The sequence below is a fragment of the Anopheles marshallii genome, chromosome 3 (genome assembly GCF_943734725.1).
Source record: "Anopheles marshallii chromosome 3, idAnoMarsDA_429_01, whole genome shotgun sequence".
NCBI classification, from domain to species: domain Eukaryota; kingdom Metazoa; phylum Arthropoda; class Insecta; order Diptera; family Culicidae; genus Anopheles; species Anopheles marshallii.
Window position 1 is genome coordinate 60,006,143 of NC_071327.1, and position 23,813 is coordinate 60,029,955.

Here is a 23,813-nt window from a genome sequence, read left to right on the forward strand (position 1 = left end):
TGTGTCCACCGTGGAAATTAATTCCTTCAGGGGGTAAAATCCCAACGTGTGTGTTGTTGTGTGCCAACTTCTACCTCCGGATCTACTTGCAGCGGAAGGGAATTCAAGGAGTTTGAGTAAAAATGACATCATTCTTCAACGTTGGTGCCCTCGGAGGCAACCCATTTTCGACGCCCGTTGGACAGAAAATTGGTGAGTATTGCGTATGGTTTTGTATGTATCTCATGCGTTTCCAGCTGTACAGGAAAAACATCAACATTTCAGCCACTTTTGTTTTGCAGACGAAAGCGAATTGTATTTATGATGGTGGATAAAGGGATTATTAGGCCTGTTAACGTAAACCCTCTTCAGAGGTGCGATAAATACACGTCATGCTGTAAACCCTAAAGAGATTACGTCGAAACGGATCGAAACCGGACTTCGAGTGAAAGTCTACAAGGCGGGCCGAAACACTTTCCCCCCACGAAATGCCCATTAGCCGAAGGAAAGGAAATTAGATGGAAAAATCGTGCTAGCCCGTACATTAACACCACATGATGTGGTAGTATTGCCTCGCCGGTGTATATTTTAGATGCGCTGGCGTTATGGGTCACTGCATGTTACGGTCCAAGTGGATAAGCGGCACTATCAGCTCATACTTGAAGACAAGACGCCCACCACCAGATATCAGATAAGCTACGCGGTTGAGTGTGTAACCGTAAGTGGGTAGCGATGGGAACGACATATATTTACACTGGACACGATAATGATAAGGAGTATGAAGAGCAGCAAAAAAAATCCGTTCGCTACGGTGTAAACAGTGACCCATGGTGGGCGCGAAGACGAGGATTTGCGGGAACAAATTAGACAACAGAGCGCAAAAGAAGCGATGCGTGTTATTCACCTTCTTTGTGCACTGGAACTGGAACCTTCTCACGGATTCAGTGTTCTTGCATTTGCGAGTCTTTTGCGGTTTCCGAGCAAGTCGCTTTAACGCGCGCGAAGCCTCACAAGTACGAACAAACAGTCTGTTGCGGCACCGCGTTGGAGATTTCAAGAGCTTGGAGGTCCAAACGCAACGCAACGAACAGCGTACAATGCATTAAAAAAGACTACTTTGACGCATTTTGTGTGGTTTTTTAGTGTTGTCAACGCAAACCGGCTTGATGTAATTATAAAGTAGTTTCTGCTGGAGATCAAATGCACAAATGATCGGTGGGAAATTTGTGGAATCAGTCCGGAATTGTCGAAATGAGGGCTTCCAATTTTCGATGTGCGTTCACACTTGATAAGCGCATCAACGATGCACGAAGTATTCTAGTATTTCTACTGGGTCTGCTAACGTGGATCTTCTTCAGTTGAGCACGTCATACGTTATACGCCAGGTCATCAATACGTTTCCAGGAAACTTGATCCAGGGCTGCTTTCCTTCACAATTGGCTGCATCCAATTAATTTCCAACATGCTTTTCCCCACTTGATGAAGTCGAAGAACTCGCTGTGCTCCTCTACGCGTCGTGCCAAACGGGTCGCGAACGAGAACCTTCCTGGAAGGGGTTCCGACCATCAGGGTATGTGCTCCGTTAAACCGTTCAGCTAGCTCGTAGGTTAGTTGTCTTTTTCCACACGCCCTGCTCACAGGTATTGCCAAAAATAGTTCGCAGTACCCGCCGCTCGAAAATGGCCAGAGCGTCGACTTCCTCTGTCCGTATCGTCCAAGGAGTTCATAGAGGTCTATCGGACTTATCAGAGTGTGATATATGCTGCCTTTTGTATCTTGCAGGAATGTTCTGCATCATAAGCGTTTGTGGAGCCCTTAATAAGCACGATTCCTCACAACCAAGGTAGTAGAACTCGTCTGCTATTTTCTGTATTATTGGACTGCATGTCAGCTTGTTCCGCGATAGATGTTGGGCGACTACTATTCCGACGATTCCGGACGGTTTTAATGGTTCCGGGCGCAACCCGGTATTCCATTTCCCCGGAACAGTCGGAACCGGAATCACAAAATTCGATTCCGGACCGGTATTGTTCCGATCCAGGGAACCCATCACTAGTACCCATACAAGCGCTGCTGCGTTCCGAACACTTGTTTAAACAGGCGCATAAGGGAGAGAATCAATTTTGATTCAGTATCCGTATCGGATTAGAGCGTTAAAAAAGTACTCTTAATAATACCGTAAATAATTAGGAATTACACATTTTCCAACCCAACAAAGAATGATTGTGTTGGTTGGCAACGATCTAGCTTGATCTTGGCTTTTTTTAGTCATGAAATTCCGTTCGCATCACTCACAGTGAGGCATCGAAGACGATCGTTAAGCCGGATAACACTGAAATGAAATAATAATTAGATAAAGTTAGACGCAATTAACGTCATGCAAGTCGACCACACCGTTACACCACCACCGCTTGCTTACATAAATCCGTTCGAGGTTGCGCAATTACACTTCGGCGTGAAAAGATTTTTTAAAAAATTACACAAACCGATGGAAGTTTTGTGGCTGATGATGTTTGTTACGTGGCTCAAACGTGCAACCCAAAGGGCGTATTGTAAAACAAAAAAAAAACTGATGCTGGTCTCTGTCGATTTTATCCGTCAGTGTCGGTGGTGCTAGTGGTGACTCACGGCCCGAATGATTGAGCCCTATTGAAACATTAGTCGGAAGTGGGCGGAACAACAAAAGATGCGTAGCGTGCAAGGTGGAATCCGGGGACACGGGCAGAATATAAATAAAAAATATACTAACACCAATGGCGCATTCGGTCGGTGTGAGTGGTGTATGCGTTGGCGGTTTAAACTGCATCTGTTTCTGTTCCACTGCAAACAATAAACAATTGCCCGCGACGATGCTCCAATGGATCGGCCACCCGTAGTGTGGGCCGGGCTCCTTGGTTAGGTGCAGTGCGCGGCCGGAAACCCATCCCAGCCAACCAATATCCCGTCCCCGCGCGGGTGTTTATTTCCCGGAATTAAATACACACGTTCGTTCCTCGAGTGCCGGCGGTCGCGACAGACAATTTTGGGAGCAGTCGAGCGGGCGGTGTAATGTTTGTTCGCCGTACGAAGAAGAACCCATAGTAAATGAAACCATTCTCAACCCACCATCCCACTGTCCTTTCCGTTACCAGCAACCTTTGGGGGTAGGGGTGGTTTTGCTTGGAAAATTGATGGCCTCCTCCCATGCCGGGTGGTTAAAGGTTTTCCTTTTGCTGCCCTGTTGGAACCGGCGGGGCACCCAGACAGGAATACAATGCAATGATGCGTGAAACGCACGATGACAGGCGTTCGAACCTCAACCACGCCAAGTTACAGTTGTGGACATGTTTGTGGAATCGACGTTCAGGACATTACACAAAATTATATTAAACAAAAAAAAAACAATTGAATGTTACTAGAATTTGCACTCTCGCAGACGGATTTCCCAAGTTTAATGTTTGGATCTTTCACAATTCTTTCTGTCCTCGTACGTAGCACTCTGCCTCTTCGGTGTGAGCGAAAAATCTGATTTTTGTCTATCAAAACGTTGTAGGTTTTACATTCTTGATCTTTTCCCAAAAATCCTACGTAAGAAATAGTATAGAAAGATCGATTTTATGCTCGATCTAACAGTGCTGTTTCCAGCATGTCGGTCTTCAAATATCTTACTGTCATCAGACTTGCAAGACGCAATGTTCGGACTGGCATAGCGGCCAAAGGAGTTCCCCAGTATAGACAAAAATAACGTTTGTAGCCGGAAAAACAGGAGATTTAGAGTAATTAATCAATTTTTGTCATACATTTATAGTTGACATTTCAAAACAATCCCTTAATAGTTTTTTTACTGCTAACCACAGTGTATGGTGGTACACAGTGATGGCATGATTGTAGTGGGACAGGTCTTCACATGACAGGACCGGTCCAAAATCCCGTCCGGGACTGGCTACGGGTAAATAAAGTCAAAGAAAGCCAAAAATTGCGGGCCCAAACTTCTTAAGGTTGTTGTGCCGATAAAGAAGAAGAATGAGAAAACTCAAAATGACTGATCCAGTGTTCAAAGAACTGATCAAGACTATATCACGCCCAAAAGGATATCCTTTTTCCACAGTTGTGTTAATGGCCTTTCATCTGCTTATCTTACATTTATTACCTACACTGTATTATTGGGCTAAAGGTGTTTGCCACCAGTTGAGCTGCCGGTCACTCATTCCATTCGGCTCCCCACACACACACAATGCACGTGTCCCTGCGTGTTACCTCCCTCCCTCCTTCCCCCCTAATGGTCTGTCCTTACGACGCAAAGGAAATGATTTACATAATTATTCACCGGCGACAACGACGCGACCGCTTCAATTATTGTCATTGCCCGCGCACCGTCTAGTGGCAAGAAGTCGTGCGTTCCGTTGTGTCATTGTGAACTCAATTTGAATGTGGTGTGGTATGATTACTGTTTGCGTTTTCCGCACCGGCAGCACCAGTAATAGTTCCAGCGCTACAGGGCAGGGTAGGAAGGTAACGCTGATGGGATCATAATGTTGGTGCTAATGTTTATGGTTTTATTATGGTTTCATGCTGTTTGGTGTTTTGCCGTGCTAAGGTACAGAATTGGTTGTGTGAAGGGGAAGGGAAAAAGGGAAACCGAAAGGAGCGTGATATTTATCATAAAAATCAAGTCGGAAAATTGATCTAGGGTGTACAGGTTGGGGGCTGGTAAAAAAAAGCCTGCAGAAGAATAAATACTCCTGTGGAGAGTTATTACCTTTAACCGTTGAGAAACAATCCTTTAAAAACGATTCCATATTTGTTTCTAGCATTCTACTATCATTATGAGGGTACATTCGAAAGAGGCAAATGAAGCTGCCCAGCTCAAAGTCTCTATAAAAACAATAAACAACATGAGGGTATATTGTTCGATCCGATGCCTTTTTGCCTTTTGCCTCCAGACTTCAAAGTACAATGCACTTTCTCATTTCAATTTCTTCTGTATCTAAAAAAAAAAAACATAAAACATAAATAAGAACAACGAGAGGAAGTTACTGCTCATAAAACTGCACGCCATCGGCTCATACTCTGTGCAGCTGCGCTTCTGCAGACATGGTGAGTGATCACTCATTCATTGCGCACTGATCGTGGGTTGAAGCGTTACTAATGTTCTAAGAAAAGTTGCCAAAGACAGCGAGCGAACAACAACAACAAAAAGGAGGGAACTCCCTGCTACCATGTCGTGCCCGTTGACTGATTTGATGAATCTTCCAAGCGCAACGAATCTGCTCTCTTTACATAATGGTTTTATACACACATAATAAAACATGGCATACAACGCTGCTCGCTGGTTGTATCGATTACGATCGTGCCGTTTTATCGCGGCAGGGAAAAAGATTAATCTTTTAAAAATCCCACCAAATCTCACGCATATGCTCTACTATTTGAAGGTTGTGATATAATTTTCCTTTTCCTTTTCCTAACACGTTCGACGGATCGCTTGCAATATGTTTAACTGGCGGGGAAAAAAATGGTTGCAGATAGGAGCGTTGTTTGGTAAACAAAATACACAAAAGACAGAATCGTAATTCAGCCAATTGATAGCAAATGCACGGAAGGCGAGGGCCAGTTTTTGCTGCTGAAGGACTCACAGATTCGGTGGGAAAAGTCCCTATCACCATAGCACCTTTCATAAATAGGTCATTAACTTCCTTGAATTAATCAACATCTGTTTCGCAGCTTTCGTAAACAAAGATGAATCACGGAATTAAGCGAGAGATACGTCCACACCCACACACCCACACTTTACCTCGTGTTTGTATTCCAAACTACCAATTCCAAACAGAAATAGTGTGTGGTTTTTCGGTTACTACCGGCTACGCTAGTGTAGAGTCGCACTGGTCAGGCACAATCTACCAGCGAGTTCGTGCCGTGATGCTGACAAGCAACAATCCTCACCCGATGATAAGCACACGATGCCGCGCGATACCCTTGCCGGGCGGTTTCTAATGGATTGTTGCTTATCAGTTTGCACAGTCGTCTAATGTACATTCTACCATGGTGACATTTTGTCGTCTGGGAAGGGCACACACACCTACACAGTCCCGTTAAGGTTGGCTCGTTAGAGGTTAGTAGCCACGCACATGACTCATGATGGTTTCGCCTTCTGCCTTCCAAATTGTAATGATTGCAAATAGGCATAATGTTTACCGTCAAATTGGCAACTTTGTGTACAGTTTGGTATGGCATTGGTAATGGTGCCGCGGTCTATTAAGCGAAGATTTTCTTTGTTGGACATTTCGCTTGCTGTTACTCAGCACGATGACGAATTTTTACGCAATCTGTTCGTTGTTCTACGTCTCTAAAAATGACAAAAGAAGCATTAAGTTTTAGTTTCAAACTCGTACAGGGGCTTGCTGTTGAGCCGTACATTGCCAATTCCCCAAGTTGATGCACTAGATGATGGATAAGATTAGATGATAAAAGTATAGATGTTGATGTTGGTACTGATCAATGTTATCCATCATTTCCCCACTTCCTTCCACAGAACAAGCGACAGATGCTAGTCTGGCCTCGGAGAACTGGGCACTAAACATGGAAATCTGTGATATGATCAACGAATCGTCCGACGGTGCCCGGGACGCAATGAAAGCGATTCGCAAGCGACTGACACAAAACGCCGGCAAGAACTATACCGTGATCATGTACGCGCTGACGGTGCTGGAAACGTGCGTGAAGAACTGTGGCAAAGCGTTCCACGTGCTGGTCGCAAACAAAGAATTTATCCAGGAGCTGGTGAAGCTGATCGGTCCCAAGAACGATCCACCGCCGATCGTGCAGGAGAAGGTGCTGAGCCTGATTCAGATCTGGGCCGATGCGTTTCGCTCCCAGCCCGACCTGAACGGTGTGGTTCAGGTGTATCAGGAACTGAAGAATAAAGGCATCGAATTTCCGGCCACGGATCTGGACGCAATCGCACCGATTTACACACCGCAAAGGGTAAGAATAAGATGTGGTAATGGGAGTGGAAATGATTTGTAATTTCTCGCTCCCTTTTCCCAGAGTGTACCCGATGGTGCTCCGGCAGCGGAAACGGTTAACACTCTACCGGTTTCACCACATCATCATGCCTCACAGACGCCGGGATCGCCAGCAGTATGTATTGAGTGTCCTATAGCTTGCCTTCTGCGACGGATTGTTGACTTCTCCCTTACTAATTCCAGATGCCTCCACCGTCATCGATGTCGCAAGATCAAATCGCTAAACTGCAATCGGAACTAGACATTGTGGCCATGAACATGTCCATTCTCGGGGAGATGCTTACCGAGCTCAAGCCGGGCCAGGAAGATGCAGCGGATTACAAACTGTTAAACGATCTAACATCTACTTGCCGGTATGTTCCCTCTCACGCCAGCCAACACCGCTCCATGCTCATCCTTTGTTCGGTGCTTTCAGGGAAATGCAAAGCCGAATCGTCGATCTAATCGGCAAGGTGCAGCACGATGAGCTTACGGCGGAACTGCTACGATTGAACGACGAGCTAAACAATCTTTTCCTCCGGCACGCCCGGTACGAGAAAAACCGTGACCCGAAGAATGCTTCCAGTGCGACACCATCCGCCATCCTCGGTGCCGCTCTCGGTGCGGTCGAAATGCGCGATCCATCGTTGATCGATCTGAGCGAGGAAACGGGCGCTAGCGGTGGTAGCGCACATGCGAACGTCAGTTCGCAACTAGCCGGACTAAGCCTCGCTGCGGCCGGGTCAACGGCAACCGCATCGTCACAGCTGGCCCAACTAACGAGCGTCACCGCCCAGTCCGGTTCGGCGATGGTAGCGAAATCGCCGAACAGAACAACCACCAAGGCTGGCAGCAACATTCCACCGGACGTCGTATCGGACGAGTTCGATATGTTTGCCCAATCACGTAACAATACCACCGGGTAAGGGGCGCTCACTAATGTTCCGTCTTACGGAAATCGTTTTTTTTTTATCGTAAACTGATCCGTTTCATTACCCTTTTGCTTATCCAACTCCAATTCTAGTGATAAAGAACCTTCCAGATTAGATCTTTTGGGGGCGACTGCAGGCAACACAGCTTTGGTAAGAAACGCCGAACCTAACCTATTTACTTTACGCACCTTCCCCGGTGATCTCAGCGTCATCGAATCGTAGTCGTATTATATTTTTCCATTACCCACTGGTTTATTACCTTTTTAATCCTTTTCTCTATGATTTTGCGGTAAATGTTCGACAACGAACAAACATTTTCGTTTTGTCTCTGTAAAATATTTTCCCTTACCTTTAATACCAACAGTCGCTATTGCCTGGGTTTGTTGCTTGTGTCGATCCGTTTAGATTGATTTATTTAGTTTTGAATTTCCAGTACATAATATGACCCAAAATTAATCTTATAACCATCATAGTAAACCAAACCAGACTTATAAGGAGAACCAACATCTTACTGAGTCTTGGAGTCTTCTTTTTGTTTAGGTTTTGTAACGATTTTGATTGGATAATTGAACTTTTTTTACCTATATTATTACTTGAAAATTCTTTTCATATCATTTCCATTGTATTTACTCGGCTTCATATGTGTGTGTCTTTCTTCTTTTCTTTTACTTTCGTTTTGGCTTTCCTTTTATCTTTCTACGTACTGTACTGTTTGTAAACTCCCCACGAATCGAATATTTGTAAAACCGGTTAAAAAAAACTCCAACCAATTACCAACCATCAATTCCGAAATGGTTTTAATAACTGATCCTTGTTGATGGCGATGCATTTTTCCGGTGGGCAACACACATTCAAAAACAAACAAAACAAAAAAACGCGACATACAAACTACAATAAATGTTACACTGCAACCACCCGTCCATCATCGGCAGGGCACGAGGGAATCGGAATTTGACGAGATTGAACAGTGGCTGGGAAATCCGGTGAGTATACTGAGGAGCGTGAAATTCCCATTTATGCTAGTTCTTCTAATTCTTGCATGCACGTGGGGAGCTGTAGTTTGGTGTAGATAAAGAGCGTACGCGTGTATGGTGTGTGCTTTGTAGGGTTGATTTTTTTTGTAACCCCTTATTTAAAAAAAAACCATATCATTTCCGCACTTGTTTCCCATGGATGTTGTTTTGTGAATGTTGCCTGCATGCAACGGGTGGTCATGTTCTCTCGTAATGCATACAAATAACTCTCGCCCTGTTTGTCTTTCATCACTGCAGGATGATATTGACCACCTCGAGGCGCAAATGGCGGCCGCCGGAGCGATGGGTGGTGGTGATGGTGCCGGTACCGGTACCGGCACGGAGGAAAGCTTAACCAGCAAGGAGTTCGAAAAGTTTCTCGCCGAACGGGCGGCCGTTGCTGAAACCTTACCGACGATCAGTAGCAACAGCAGCAGTAACAGTCCGGCAACCACCGCCAAAGATCGCAAGAAAAAGACCGACGAAACCGATGGTCTGCTAGCACTGTGAGCTGTTGTGTGGCGCATAGATCGTTCTGGCACGTACCATGGACGCTAACGAAGAGGAATGCAGGGCATTTGCAGCTTAGCCCAACAGTTGTTTTCTTTTACATTTTACTGCTGTAATTATTGTTTAATATTTCTACTTAGTAATTCCCCCCACCCCGTTTGTGGTAGTAGATGTTGTTTTGTTTGTTTGATTTTCACATTAAGAATTTCCATAGAACTTTAGAAAGCGAGAAAGCGCTGCACGCAGAGATAGAAAGTTGGATGAAAATAGTTAGCAGAGCAGAAAAAGCAGCCAAAAACCCCCCAAATTGGAAAGTGCTACGGGACCTCCGGGCACATGTATTGTTGTCAATTCGTTTCGTTTCGCTTTTGTTTCTGCGCATGTATTCGATGTGCGAATGTGAGCCATATTATAAATACAAACACATATTAGAGCTACGTACAGCGGAACGTAAGAAAGGAATACACTTGCGCTAATGGCGGGCAAACACAAAAGAAAGACGCATCGTAGAGAAGGAAAAATATATTTAATTGTCAACTAGTTGTATTTATTAAGGTAAAAACACACAATCCTTCGTTCAGTCAAAGGAGAAAGAAACGAAATGGGAAAAGTTGTGAAGGATTGTATAAATCAAACATTACTAAAACAAAACTGTTTGTAAATCGGTTAAGGAGAGGGAAAATCATCGGTTGGAACATTTGTATTATTTTGTTTTCGCTCTTTTTATATATCTGAGCTCGCGAATTCGATGTTGTTGTTAGCTTTTACAGTATTTTTTCCTTCCTCTATTTTCCAACATTTGAAAGTTGCGCATGTTGCTGTTTTTAATGGCAGTAAAATACCAATGCAACGATTGCGCATCGTTGGCAAAACCGCAACTACAGGTCACACTCTTATATCCTTAAAACCCACCTAGTGCGTACCAGGCGTAAAATGAGGTGCGAGAAGAAGCGTGATGGTTCACGGAAGCGAAATTACACAATGTCATGGAATCAGTGTTATTCAAACGGGTGTGATGTGCGCCAGACCAGCTTTAAGTGGAAAGCAAATTCAAAAATGGAGCTCGCTTTTCAATGGACGTAAAGACAGTTATCTTTCAGTTTTTTGCACCTTACGGAATGTACATGCGGTTGAATTTCTTCTTTCCTAAATGCTAAAAACGAAAAATTATAATATTGTCCAATAAAGTATGCAAGCAACTTCAAGCTAGAATAAAATGCGTTTCCCGTGTTTTGCCTCCCTATATTATTGTTAAGTAAATAGGGGTAATTTTTTAACCTGTCTTTCAATTCAAACCGATACACTGGCGCCATCTAGTGTGGATTTCAAACTCCTGAAGATGACGTTGTAAATGCTACGCCACTTTGGTTGCTGAACGATGTTTTGACAGAACACGGCAAAACCAAAACAAATCGTTCTATTCTTCGTGTGTTTCTTCCGCGGTCAGAAAAATAGACCCATTGCTAATCGCGCTTCGTGTCGTGCGCTTGTGAAACACGTTGCCACAGCTGGTGCCGTGACGCGCGTTCCGTTACATTGCCGCAAATTGCTTTCGTGACCGCGATACTCTACGAAATACATAGAGCATGGCACTGTCTCTATGCAGAAAGCAAATGCTTGGGGCGACCAGCCGGCTCAACAGCAGAATATTGAAGTTTGAAATTTCAAAGGTAAGCTGTAATATTGTTGCAACAGTGCTAACCAGATGGTTGGAATTCAGATTGATTTGACCTTGAGCTTGAATTAAGTGAGAGTAACGCATTGCGGAAAGCTGGAAACAACACACGACGCAGCATTCAGCGGTACGCAGTAAAATCGCTCGTGCGACAGAGATTTGTTCACCCCAGCGCGTATTACGTCACAGTGGAATAAATAGAATCTATGCCTTACACAAATGCAAAAACTGATACAAATTAGCAACCGCCACTAAGGGAGAAGGGTGAACAAAAGGGTAGTGCAGACCCGAAACAGGAACGGGATCAGGCCGACCCGGTGAACCGGTTGGCCCACAACAAGCGAACCACATCGACCGTCACTCATTTGCATACGTATGTATTAAATTCATTTTGTTTTTGTTTTTTTTGTCTCTTCTACAAGGTGCTGGCCTGCCGGTATTCGACGGAGAAGAAACGATCCAAAGTTTACAGCAGCGCCGACGAAGCGATTGCGGACATTCCCGATGGAGCGAAACTGCTCGTCGGCGGATTCGGATTGTGCGGCATTCCGGAGAACCTGATTGCGGCGCTGGTGAAACAACGCAAAAAAGATCTTACGGTGGTGTCCAACAATGCCGGTAAGCAGACTGCATACATTGTGTTAGTGGGTATGATTGCTTTGAACCAGGAACGATAACGCGCACTTGATAGTATGCGTTTAAAATGATCCGCAGCATGTGAGGATGATGGTAGCATAATTTGTTTTTACACCATCTCACTAACACTCGCACTGACGACGGTACGGCATGCGTGCCGTTGCCTTTCGGTTTCATTTCCAAGGTTATCGGCAAGACAAGTTGATGTGTTTCGTGTGTGATGGCGCGATTAGGAAACACACCTCCTACATGGCACGTATAGGTAGCGATCGTGCGCCCTGCCTACGGCGCACAAGTGTATTGGTTTCCGTAGCTGTACGAACCACTTCATCGCTTCCCATTGTAACGGACGATGCCGGTTGTTGCTAATTCTGGATGCTTTGAGCGTGTTTTGACGGCACCGCATCAGCTTTGTTGCTTGGCAACATCACACATGCACGCTATGCTCGTCAGGTTGCGGGCTTGTCGGATGAATCTCATTGATCGGTGGTGGATCGAAACGAAAATAGACGCATGCCACTTGAAATGACGATCGCTCATTCGATGTCCGCGCACAATCACAATCAAATGCATAATGAGTGTACAGTAAAGTATTTTTCACTTAAACTGTGTGCATTGTTTGTTCATCTACAGGTGTATCCGAACACAACGTAGATCAACACCTGCATTATTTGAATTCGCTATCTGTCATAGATAAACGTTATCACATGTTTATCAACTGTTACTGTTTATGTACACTATTTAATCGCTTCCTAGTTTATGAAAGCTGCATTTTGTTGCTTTTATGATAAACCTACAACTATTTGGTCTGAGAAGAAATGACCATGGCTTTAACATTAGAGTTTCTGTGCGTAATAATCTGAAAAGAGTCATTTATATGAATCTTTAATTTACAGCCTTTCATATCATGAGTTGACTTTTAAAAATACTCATGAATCTTCATACATATACAATTGGCAATATATCCTGGTTTTACTCTATCGTAAAAAATAAATCAATCATAAGAAATCATGAAAATTCAGAATAGAGATTCAAAGTAATTCATTTACATTCATGAACATGAACATGATTCACCCCACATTAAATGAGACATAAATCTTTGAGATATGGTTAAGGTGTAGGTGTAATAGTTAAGTAAACTGGGTTTAAACATTCCGGGAAATACGGTAGATTAGTTACAGCAGTACAATACACCACTTTAATTTCTCATTAATTGTTTAGAAATAGGAGAAACTCAAAGCTGATTTTCAGACGTATTTCTTTGAAGACTCCTGTGTAATGTCAGCCCATAAGCGAAACGTTCTGTGGCGTAATCTAAACTTTGAAAGTTGTACCAAACATCACTATCACTAGCGGCAATCTGCAATACACTATGAGTAGATCGGATATAATAGTTCAAAAAATAACCTTTCTTCCATATGTGGACAAGCAATTATGTGACACTTAACCTATTTGTATGTAGAGACATTTAATGTCTCGTATTCCACCGGTTGAGATATTCGTATTTTTTTACCCCTATCGCCATGCGTACGACCTCCCCCCAACACTCCACATACCTGCGATATTAATATTTATATCTCGCCTACGATGCATCAAATTTCGGCAAGGCTTAACCGTACCGGTGCCGGGAAGAAGCTTTGCAACGGGTTGCCCATCACCGCTTCGGTACGATGGGGTCCTGCTGATCGATGATGGTCTTGCTTTTTTTCTTCTTCTGCTCTTGTAGTGCCTGATGGGTGTTGTGTCTAATTTTCCCTTTATTTTTCTCCTTCCCCTGGTGCAACCGGGACATATTTAAAGTGTAGCTGTGACCTTAAGCTTTGCGAAAGTGTCGCCGGGATGGGGAATCTGCCACATTTGACCGATCGAAAGCATGCGTCCCCTCGCAAATGGAAATGTCAAATGCGCCCTGTTTGGTTGCGGGGCGGAATGATATGTGAGTCGTACTGTGGACGCCCGTAGCGCATCTCTTCCTGCAGTGTTTCGGGATGGAGGACCGATTGTGCCAAACCGACCCGACCAGGACAAGTGACGTAATGATGAGTAAAAGTGTCGGACATAAGTGTCATCCTCGAGCAAAGTTGCGAAACCGATGGGGAATTTGGTTATGTGTCTAGAAAAAGGCTGGATCACTGTAGTTTTAACCCCAAACGGAGCACTCCGCCAAACCGGTGCATCCAAGAATAGCAAACGGGGGGGGGGAAAAAAACCCCAAAACCAAATAGTATGGCGTGATGTCACGGATTGCTGCAGGTCGGGTGTTACGCTGTCTGGAGATAAGTGGCACAAATCCAGGAAGAAACTGGTTCGTCGTTCCACAACGGCGATTCTTTGCGAAACAGTGGGAGGGGGTCGCTTATCACTAAATATTGTTCCGTACGTAACGCGAGTGCTGTGGTGGAGATGTTAGCGACGCTGAATGTTTGAAAGATCAGGTGATTTTTGGGACTATGCTTTTGATAACGTAAGGGCTGTATCGTATCAAACTTAATTATAAATTAACTTCTTTAGCAGCAAAACCCTTTCGGGACAAACGAATTATGAAGAAGTAAGATTTTTTAAATCGTCTCCTTACTCTCCTTTGCAGGCGTCGACAATTTCGGGCTTGGTCTGCTGCTGAAGGAGAAGCTTATAAAGCGCATGATTGCATCGTACGTTGGCGAGAATGCTGAATTCGAGCGTCAGTATCTTTCCGGTGAGCTTGAGCTAGAACTGACGCCCCAGGGCACGCTGGCCGAACGGATCCGTGCCGGTGGTGCCGGCGTACCGGCTTTCTTCACCCCAACCGCCTTCGGTACGCTCGTGCACGAGGGTGGCGCTCCGATCAAGTACGGTCAGGGTGGAACGATCGAGATCGCGAGCGAACCCCGTCCAGCGCAAATGTTCAACGGCAAACCGTACATCATGGAGGAAGCCATCACCGGGGACTTCGCGCTCGTGAAAGCACACGTCGCGGACGAGTCGGGAAATTTGATCTTCAACAAGTCGGCACGCAACTTCAACCCGCCGATGTGTAAAGCAGCGAAGGTGACGATCGTCGAGGTGGAGGAAATCGTACCGGTTGGTTCGCTCGACCCGGACCAGGTACACATGCCGAGCGTTTTTGTGCATCGCATCATCAAGGGACCGTCGTACGAGAAGCGCATCGAGCGGTTGCGTGTGCGAGACACGAAAAAGGTGGGCTCGGTTGTGTCCTCCACACCGGCGGCGAAGATGCGCGAGCGAATTGTGAAACGTGTCGCACTCGAGTACCGGGACGGTATGCACATCAATCTCGGTATCGGCATACCGGTGCTGTCCTCTAACTATATTCCGCCCGGTATGAATGTGTTGCTCCAGTCGGAGAACGGCATTCTGGGACTGGGACCGTTCCCCGAGAAGGATCAGGTCGATCCGGATCTGATTAATGCGGGCAAGGAAACGGTGACGGTACTGCCGGGTGCGTCCTACTTCTCGTCCGATGACAGCTTCGCGATGATTCGCGGTGGACACATCGACATTACCGTGCTGGGAGCGATGGAGGTGTCACAGTACGGTGATCTTGCCAACTGGATGATTCCCGTAAGTGTGACCGATCGTTGGCGATGAATCCCACATGATTTCAAACTGTTTTTCTATCCCTTTTCATCCAATAGGGCAAACTGGTAAAAGGTATGGGAGGTGCCATGGACCTGGTAGCAGCTCCGGGCACGAAGGTGGTAGTGACGATGGAACACAACGCCAAGGACGGTTCGCACAAAATTCTCGCCAACTGCAACCTGCCAGTCACGGGACGAAACTGCGTCGATATGATCATCACCGAGAAGGCCGTCTTCAACGTGGACAAGGAGCGGGGCTTAACGTTGATGGAACTGGCCGAGGATTGCACGGTGGAGGAGGTCATTACCAGCACGGGTTGTGACTTTTCCGTTTCGCCCGATCTGAAGAAAATGGCCCAGGTGGATGATGCGTGATGAAGCTAATCGAACACCACCGATGTGGGGCTTTATATGTGTATAAAAAAAGAACTAACAAACCTCCCTTCAGGTGGCGTTTTTCGCTGACAAGTGATGGGTGAATTAGATGTATTAAGCATAACACAAAATTGGATATAAAACATGATTTTTGTTCAGATAACGCATTTAGCATGAAGGAAGGTGTACAAGAGCAATGAAAATAACGTGCACAAGTGTGTCCTTCATGGCAAGAAGTGAGTTCCACGATGCGACACATGGTTTTCCACAACACAAAACTCACCTTACACCAAGAGCCACTCTTGAATGCATGTTTTGTGTTCAAGTGTATGCTTTTGAAAGCTCCCGCATGAGTATAAAGTCGTATCGAAATCTAATTTCCCAACAAAAACCACTAACCGAGCCGAGCGGCAATGAAGAAGAAAAGAAAAATAAAACCAGCATCGACAAACGAATGGTTATCTTGCCTTTCTTTTTTTTTTTTGCTGTGCCTTAGAACGATGACAGTTTTATTCGTATGTTTGTGGGTTGCGAAAATGAAATTCGAATATTGATTGCATATTTAGATGCAAATAAAACTATGCTGTTGCATACTATTCGCACATGGGATATAGCTTACAATACGAAATTTGATTTGTTTTTGTTTTTTGTCCCCATGTGTGTGAATGATTTTTACTGCCATTTAATGCATATTAAGATTCCAGTAATCCAAAAACTGGTTTTAAAAGCACAACTGTTAAGTAAAGTGTCGATCGATTTAGAACAGTAATTATTAAGTATGCCAAATTTCTTGCAAACCCACACCAACAATAAATGTTATGGCTGTTCGTCGCTTCAATCGGCGTTGAAGTCGTTCGTATTTTCTCGTACCATCTCACCGTGTAACTCTTCTTCGACCTGTTACATACTGTTCAACCTCCGAAAAGTGCATAATTTGCCACCATTTTTCGGCTCTTTTTCCTTCAAAGATCAAGGGCACTAACTCAGTGTTAATTGTGGCTCTCAATCAGCAGCTCCTTTACGACGACGACGGTGTGGTACATTACACAAAACACCCCCCCCCCCCCTAACGAGTCGTAGACAAACAAGTCCTAGCATCGCGTTCGCTAGCGCTCTGTCACTTCCTTTCATCTTTCCATTCATTCCCGCGAAACACCCTTTGCTGGTGGTGCTTATCGATTAATCCTACCAACACCGTGTCTAACAAATCGTGACCCATCATCATCATCATGAGTGTTGCGCGGTACGGCAGCCAAACGAACCACTCAGTCGACCAGTCAACAAAAGTATGATTGGTTTGGTGTGCTTTTTTTTCTTGTCCGGCTTGCTAGGGTTTATCAATCGCTTAGCCTTCTCAAGGCTAGTTTGAACGACCGATAGGCGAGTGCCGGCTTCCGAAAAAACGGGTTTTCCACTGTCGGTATTGATACAATGGGTGACTAAAAATATCATAATACTCACGACCTTTACACGCAATAACGCGACGCTTTTAGGCGGCTGCATGTCGATACGCACGATTCGGAAGCGATTCACACTTGAACCCTTTCAATGCATTTTTCTTCAAAAAGTTCAACGTTGACTGTAAAAAGAAAAGTTCAATTTTAAAAATTAAGAAAATGAAAAGAAAAGGAAGATCGGCTCAAATAAAGATTACCGTTTATGACGGTAATTAAATTCCAAATTTGGAGCCCATTCCCGAAATCTCGGAAGATCTCAGACATACTGCCCTCACGTAAGACAACAGCTGTAGTGTCAAATAGTAAGAACTTTCTCCACAGTTTCTATTCTATTCTCCATTAAATAAAGTGAGACACTTACCTCTGACCAAATGGACAGCTATTCAACAGCTAACGGAGTAAGAACTAATGAGGTACCTCACCAGCATCTCGTAGGAGTTCGCTTATTTTGGTGATCTTTGCGCTCGTGCCAGCTCACAAATCGGCAACACAACACCTATCCCGATGTTCAATTCCCCTCGTTTTCCAATTACCATGACACCAAATCAACTGGCACACCGGTATGATCCACCTGCACATTACGATATCAACCGAGCTGATTTCGTTCGATTATCGCTTGATGATTGAAGAAGAAAAAAATTGCACATTACCTTGAAAATATCAACCAGGACCGGTTGAGATGTCTGATGGGATCGCCTCACTGAACGACAGCCGTCGCAGCAACTCTCTTTCTGTCAGGGGTCAACACGCGTCAAATGTGTGTCTTGTCGCACACCTTTCTTTGCTGCACATCTTCATCTTCGGCCAGCCTGATCGATGCCATCAGCCGCGTAGCAATTATCCTAGACCACATTGGGCAGGTGGAAAAAAAATAGAAGCTTGACCTGTCGTACTTGGCATCTAAACACGGTGTGTGCCGAATCTTCCTCCGTAGCTTTGCTTCATAAATCACACCCGCGGGACACAACAGCCCCCTGTTACGGGGCGAAAAAAATGCAATCGACCACCAAGGCGACGACGGCCGGTGCACAACGGACCGCCGGTGTCCACTCGATGGCGGCCCGGTGACTTTGCTACGGTCCAAAACAAAGCGTCGATGCGTCTGAAACGATCGTAGGAAAATGTTAACGACTTTTAAGCATATGCACACACACACACACCGGACCCGGCCAACAGCGGGGCTGGAGTGACCGAACTTACCCAATAACGCACGACGCCCGTCCGCTTCGGGTTCGGCTGCGTTTTTGATTCGGCGCTCGACTGAAGATGCGCTGGGCGTTTGATTATCTGCATATGAAATACACTTACGACCGGCTGCGAGCCTTCTTTTTGCCGATTATGGTGTCTCGCTCACGCTCTTGTCTCCCCATGCGGGAGGTGAAATGTCGTGGATCACAGCTGAGCTGAAGAATGCTGTACGCTTCGGGAAGGGAATGTTCGGATCGCCGAAAAGGAGCCAACTTTTCACCGACGTACTATAAAAGCTCGTACCTGGCATCCGGAATGATAACAGTAACCGCCTGCAGCAGCAACCAAGAGCATCGCGCTTTCCAACCCCACATCGTCGAGCCAACGCAACAAGCCTTGAACATGTACAAACAATCGGTAAGTTTTGTGGGCCCCGTTGGGTTTCACAGCCTGAAGTGACAACACCGGTGGGAACAGCAGTACAGCAAGATCCTTTTTTCCGACGGTTTCTTCCAGATTGTCGTGCTTTCGTGCGCCCTGGCACTGGCCTTTGCCGCACCACCGTCCTCGCTGGCCAAACGCTCACCGGCCGGTGGTCCCGATGCGGAAGCGACCGTCGTGGCGCAGGACCAGATCATCAACGAAGGTGGCTCGTACGCGTACAACTACGAGACGAGCAACGGCATCAAGGCGCGCCAGACGAGCGATAATGGAGTCACGGCGAACGGCGAGTACTCGTTTGTAGGACCGGACGGTGCTTCCTACTCGGTCGTGTACGTCGCCGACGAGAACGGATTCCAGCCGCAGGGTGCTCACCTGCCGACCGAGCCGCCAGCACCCGAGCACGTTATCAAGCTACTGGAGGATCTGCGCGCCAATCCGCCATCCGATCCCGAGTTCAGTTTGGCCTCGCTGGAAGCTACCCTGGCCCGGCTGCGCGCCACCCAGGGCTAAGAGGAACCGCACCCTGGCGGGATTCCTGGCACGATCACTAGATGATTTGTACATAGTTTCAATCGACCGCGTTGGACTCCCCTCCTTTTGTACATAGGCACACACACAGAACACCGGAGACGCAACGTACCTGTACCATCGTACACCGACCGTACCGGGTGGCCGTTTCTTCCAGAATAAAAACGCGCCACCGGAACAACGGTTCGTCGATTAGTTAAATGTAGTAGTTTCAATTTAGCTCCAATTCTAGCAAACGAATAAAGAACGAATGAAAGCAAGTGTATTCTTCTGCTCAGTGCCGGTTTGTTTACTAACTGTCAAACACATCACTCGATGACAGCCAATGCACGGCCTACTTTTTGATCAATGTGACACCGGCACCGTTATCGCCTCATCTCATCTCCACCGCGTTACGTAACGTCGGTGTAACACTTATTCAAATTGGGCGGTTATCCAGCCCACATCCAGTTCATGGGAACTAATATGCCGCGTGTGACCTCCCGTTTGTTTTTCGATCGTGCGATATATCACCATCTCATGGTGGGTTCGAATGATGATATTGCGAAAGAAAATTTATGCACCCGCATACGCTCGTAGAAGGGGTGATTACAGGATCGATCCTTGCATAAGACAGACAGATTCCCTTCGGTATGCGTTCGCTGAGGAGGTTAAGGTCGTTAGGGTCGTTAACCTTATGCTCCAGAAACCTTAACCACGAGCTCTTGGTGCCCCGAAGTCTTAGATAATGTTGATGGATATGAATAATTCCATGACCCAATAAATCCTCAATCGCCTGCGACAAACATATCACGAGTATCATGTAAGATTCCCGCTTGGTAGTGTGGAGTTTGAATCCTAAAACATTTTAGGCGTGTTAAATAATTCATTAAGTCTGTGGCGATGATCGCAGATGGAATTTAGTACGCATTTACATCTCCTGAACATGTCATCGATTTTGTCCAAAATTGACGAAACCTTTTTAGTCGCATTCGACAACAGTCATGTAGATGGACAATGAAGGATCTGCTACAATGACGAGCTAATATCAATAAGTTGATTGTGTCGTTAGAATGACACCGGACGACCCAGTCCGTATCTTCCATTGAGGCCATAACTCCTTCCGGAATATTAGATTGGCAAACGACGACACTAGTGTTGTGTTTCTCATGTTTTCTTCAATCTTCATGTTTTCAAAAGTGAAGAGTGACGAATCAATCAGAAGGAATATATAGAGGAACAGAAGGATATATAGAGCCATATCAATTGAGAACACACATTACAACTACGGCCTTTCGCAACAAATTTTGCTAAAACACGTCATACGTCATTACAAGCTTTGCCCAAAGGATGTAAGCGGTAGATTAGTAGATTCGAAACACATTCCAATTGCTAACGTTGTGATATTATTCTTTTGCTAACAATTCACTTTTTTTTCAAAGAACAATGTGTTGTTTTTTTTCAAATTATGTAAAGTAATTATTCGTTCATGTGTTGTTTTTTTTATTCTGTCCTTATGTGAGGTTTATCAACTATTGCGCGCCTTTTGTTTCTCGCCGTCTGCTCACCATTTGTGTATATGCACTAAATTGGTCTGAATTTGTGTCCGGGAGATGGTGAGCAAAACACTCACCGATGTAAACCATCGAGCAGCTGTGGTTTGGCATGAGTACGAACGTACCTGTGTGTACACGAATGTGTGTATGTGTGTGTGTGATTACATATTAAATTAAAACCTTCCACAACACACAAAAACTTGGTTTGGGCACCCGAGTGTTACAAACTGTTTGTAGTTGCCCTGTTCTACAACCTAAGGAAGGAAAACAAACAAACGAAGCCTACATATGATGTGTGTACTTATTCCTCTTGAATTTACTATTCACTAAACAATTCTAGCATAGCGCAAACAAAACAAACAAACAAATGAAAGGTTTTAAAAAAAAAAACTGCAAATAACACGGTTTTCACGGTGTGTAAAGGGGTGGGGAAAGTGGTGTTCCAAGAAGAAAAAAAAAACCCGATAAAAAGCAAACATTATTTAGCTAGAAATGTACGTAACATTCGTTGAGGAAAACACTCCATGTAAATTCTCCCTGTTACACTATCCTCCTTCCGGTTCCACATTGCTCTGCGTGACTACTCATCAAACTGAGAACTTTGCATTTTATGTATATATTAATATGTGTTTCCCTTTGCTTTTGTATTATCTCGCTTCACCCCATCGGTCTCTGCAGTCTCTTTCTCTGGTGGACACACGCGTGTTGAACGGTACCGACATTACCCTCAGCTTTAATTCCTTCCAAAAGGTTCTTATCTACGGGGTTTTGTGTTTTCGCAACGAAAACTCCAACAATAAAACCATAAATGTGTATCATAGCATTATGTCGCTCTTAACTACCATACGCTTCTGCACTATACATCTCATCTGCTAGATGATGTGTCTAGATATATAAATCGTAAAACAAAGTTCTTCCCCATACATATATTGGTACAGACGCTTTAAACGATATTTTACTTCACAAATAATTTTGTTTTTGTTTGTTTGTTTGTTTTTTTTTTAGATATGAAACATCACCCGGACGTGTGTGGCGCCGCACTTTCTGTTATTCATACTGAGGCTGGGCGATAGAAATTTGAAGAAATGTACAGTGTTTTAAGTCTACTCTCGTAAAAGGTTCAACACATTGTGCACTTTTGGAAATTAAATTAATGGAACATACTACACCTTTTACGTTTCTAGCTTAACAAACTACTCAAAAGGGTATTCATTGCCGACCACTTGTTGTGTGGTCTGTAACGTTATGCATTTGTTGTTGTTGTGTGTTTCACTTAATATATAATTATAATAACTAAATTTACTGTTACAAACACGCTTACAAATAAGATTTTTTTCTTGTTTACTCTTTTACAATATTTCCTTTTAGTTTTGAAAATGTCACTTACACCCCCCCAGCATATTTAGTATTATTTGCTATAGTATATGGAACCGTAGGCGATATTGTGTCTCCTTATAAGGCTCATTTTCCTTACCACTTTGGTCTTCTTTTTAACGCACCTCTCACACACTTTTATATATATGTACAATTCGTAACTAAACTACACCCTAGAACCAAAAAACGAAGAGTACGGATGTGGGCATTCGGTAAAATAATTTCTATATACAAATCTTATCTTAAAATGTATTTGTGTGTCTGTGTGTGTGTGAGAGATTTTGTAGCTCAAAACCTGCAAACTGTTTGCTTTGCATAGACTCTTACTAAAAAAGGAGCAATGATCTCGACCGTGTAGACAATTTGCATTTTGCTTGCTTGCATGGGACGACGCCGCCCCTTACTAAATTCGTCAAACAATATGTGACATATTCCTACATCGAATTACTTTACAAGGATATGGAAGATTTTGAGGGGGAAAAACCGACACTGTTTTAGTTTACACGTGTGATCACTGTGTTTGCCTTTATCGATCTGTAACGTTTGTGTGTTTGATTTGATTTGTTTGTTTTGTCTGTTTGAAAACCTTGAATGTTTCCTACCTGTTTTTCTCTCTAACTCTCTCTTTCTCTCTTTGCTATGCTTCACGGTTGCTATCTCGTTGCTTTGCTATACATTTCATACTTTTGCTAACAATTTTGTTGCGCAACAGTAAGAGTAAAGTTGCGCGCCTACGCTAATACGCAGCACAATCCGATTAAAAATGGATGAGATTCTACGCAAACGTACAGCAAAGTTCACATTTCGTTTTTGTCTGTCGTCCGAAAAATGAAGACCAACATTCTTCATTGTGTTGTAAGTGCACTTTCTCTTTTGTTATGTACAGATTAAAAGAAAACTAAACTGTAGGAAATTATTTCCCAGCCGCAGCGTTGTAGTAGTACTTTGCAACTAATAACCTAATTACTTATCGCCAATCGCCTCTAATATTCCCACAAAACAAAAATCCTGCAAAATCGTTCCATAGAGTTAATCAGCGTGACCGGACCGGGGATGGGTATTAAAATACGTTGGTAAAAAAATAGTAAAAAAAAATAAAACTACAGCAACAAACAGTATATGCACAATACAATGTTCCTACAAAGAAGAATTAAAGTTTCTGATTGCAATGAGCACTAACCCAAAAACCAACGCATATTCGTGAAGGATCGAATATTTCATTCGCTTCCTATTACATTATACCAAATTCACCTTTGGGCGCAAACACGAATCACTTACCCATTCAGTGATTTAAGCTTTACTTTGTAAAAAAAAGGAGACACATGAAGAGAGTTCTGTGCGTATGGGCATAAACTGTTCGATCCTGTTCGACTTGAACCAACCAACATTTACTCTCAAGTAATGAAGGTCAATAACAAAGAATAAAAAAGCGAGCACGCGAGTAGTATTTCGCCTAACGTTATGCACACTATTAAAGATCTCTCGGCAAAGCGGTCGGAAAATGTATTAGAGAAAGACGTTTGATGAATCGGTCAAGATTTGGTGGATGGAAAAAAATAAATAAATAGCCAAACTCCTACCTAATCGTTCCTATATAACATCACCATGC

General features: G+C 44.3%; 3 protein-coding genes across 3 annotated transcripts; all 3 read left to right on the plus strand.

The window, feature by feature from the left end:
- The first annotated feature begins 122 nt into the window (after positions 1 to 122).
- LOC128711861 (TOM1-like protein 2) lies at positions 123 to 9,414 on the plus strand. Its single transcript, XM_053806748.1, has 8 exons — positions 123 to 192; positions 6,488 to 6,939; positions 7,003 to 7,095; positions 7,164 to 7,333; positions 7,396 to 7,881; positions 7,984 to 8,041; positions 8,824 to 8,874; positions 9,163 to 9,414. Exons 1-8 carry the CDS (start codon positions 123 to 125, stop codon positions 9,412 to 9,414), a joined length of 1,632 nt encoding a protein of 543 aa, XP_053662723.1.
- A 1,586-nt stretch (positions 9,415 to 11,000) lies between these two features.
- On the plus strand, positions 11,001 to 15,678 carry LOC128713353 (succinyl-CoA:3-ketoacid-coenzyme A transferase, mitochondrial). The gene is made up of 4 exons (XM_053808212.1): positions 11,001 to 11,084; positions 11,512 to 11,707; positions 14,313 to 15,286; positions 15,361 to 15,678. The coding sequence occupies exons 1-4, from the start codon at positions 11,001 to 11,003 to the stop codon at positions 15,676 to 15,678; spliced, it is 1,572 nt and encodes a 523-aa protein (XP_053664187.1).
- Positions 15,679 to 18,638: 2,960 nt separating this feature from the next.
- Positions 18,639 to 19,277, plus strand: LOC128713355 (cuticle protein CP14.6-like). The gene is made up of 2 exons (XM_053808214.1): positions 18,639 to 18,740; positions 18,840 to 19,277. The coding sequence occupies exons 1-2, from the start codon at positions 18,639 to 18,641 to the stop codon at positions 19,275 to 19,277; spliced, it is 540 nt and encodes a 179-aa protein (XP_053664189.1).
- Positions 19,278 to 23,813: the final 4,536 nt, after the last annotated feature.

Excerpts from the sequence above, each read along its gene's own strand:
- LOC128711861 (XM_053806748.1), top strand. The coding sequence starts at position 123 with ATGACATCATTCTTCAACGTTGGTGCCCTCGGAGGCAACCCATTTTCG. Across the intron at positions 6,940-7,002 it reads CGATTTACACACCGCAAAGG|AGTGTACCCGATGGTGCTCC; the intron begins GTAAGAATAAGA and ends CCCTTTTCCCAG. Across the intron at positions 8,042-8,823 it reads CTGCAGGCAACACAGCTTTG|GGCACGAGGGAATCGGAATT; the intron begins GTAAGAAACGCC and ends CATCATCGGCAG.
- LOC128713353 (XM_053808212.1), top strand. The coding sequence starts at position 11,001 with ATGGCACTGTCTCTATGCAGAAAGCAAATGCTTGGGGCGACCAGCCGG. Across the intron at positions 11,085-11,511 it reads TGAAGTTTGAAATTTCAAAG|GTGCTGGCCTGCCGGTATTC; the intron begins GTAAGCTGTAAT and ends CTCTTCTACAAG. Across the intron at positions 11,708-14,312 it reads GGTGGTGTCCAACAATGCCG|GCGTCGACAATTTCGGGCTT; the intron begins GTAAGCAGACTG and ends TCTCCTTTGCAG.
- LOC128713355 (XM_053808214.1), top strand. The coding sequence starts at position 18,639 with ATGATAACAGTAACCGCCTGCAGCAGCAACCAAGAGCATCGCGCTTTC. Across the intron at positions 18,741-18,839 it reads TGAACATGTACAAACAATCG|ATTGTCGTGCTTTCGTGCGC; the intron begins GTAAGTTTTGTG and ends GGTTTCTTCCAG.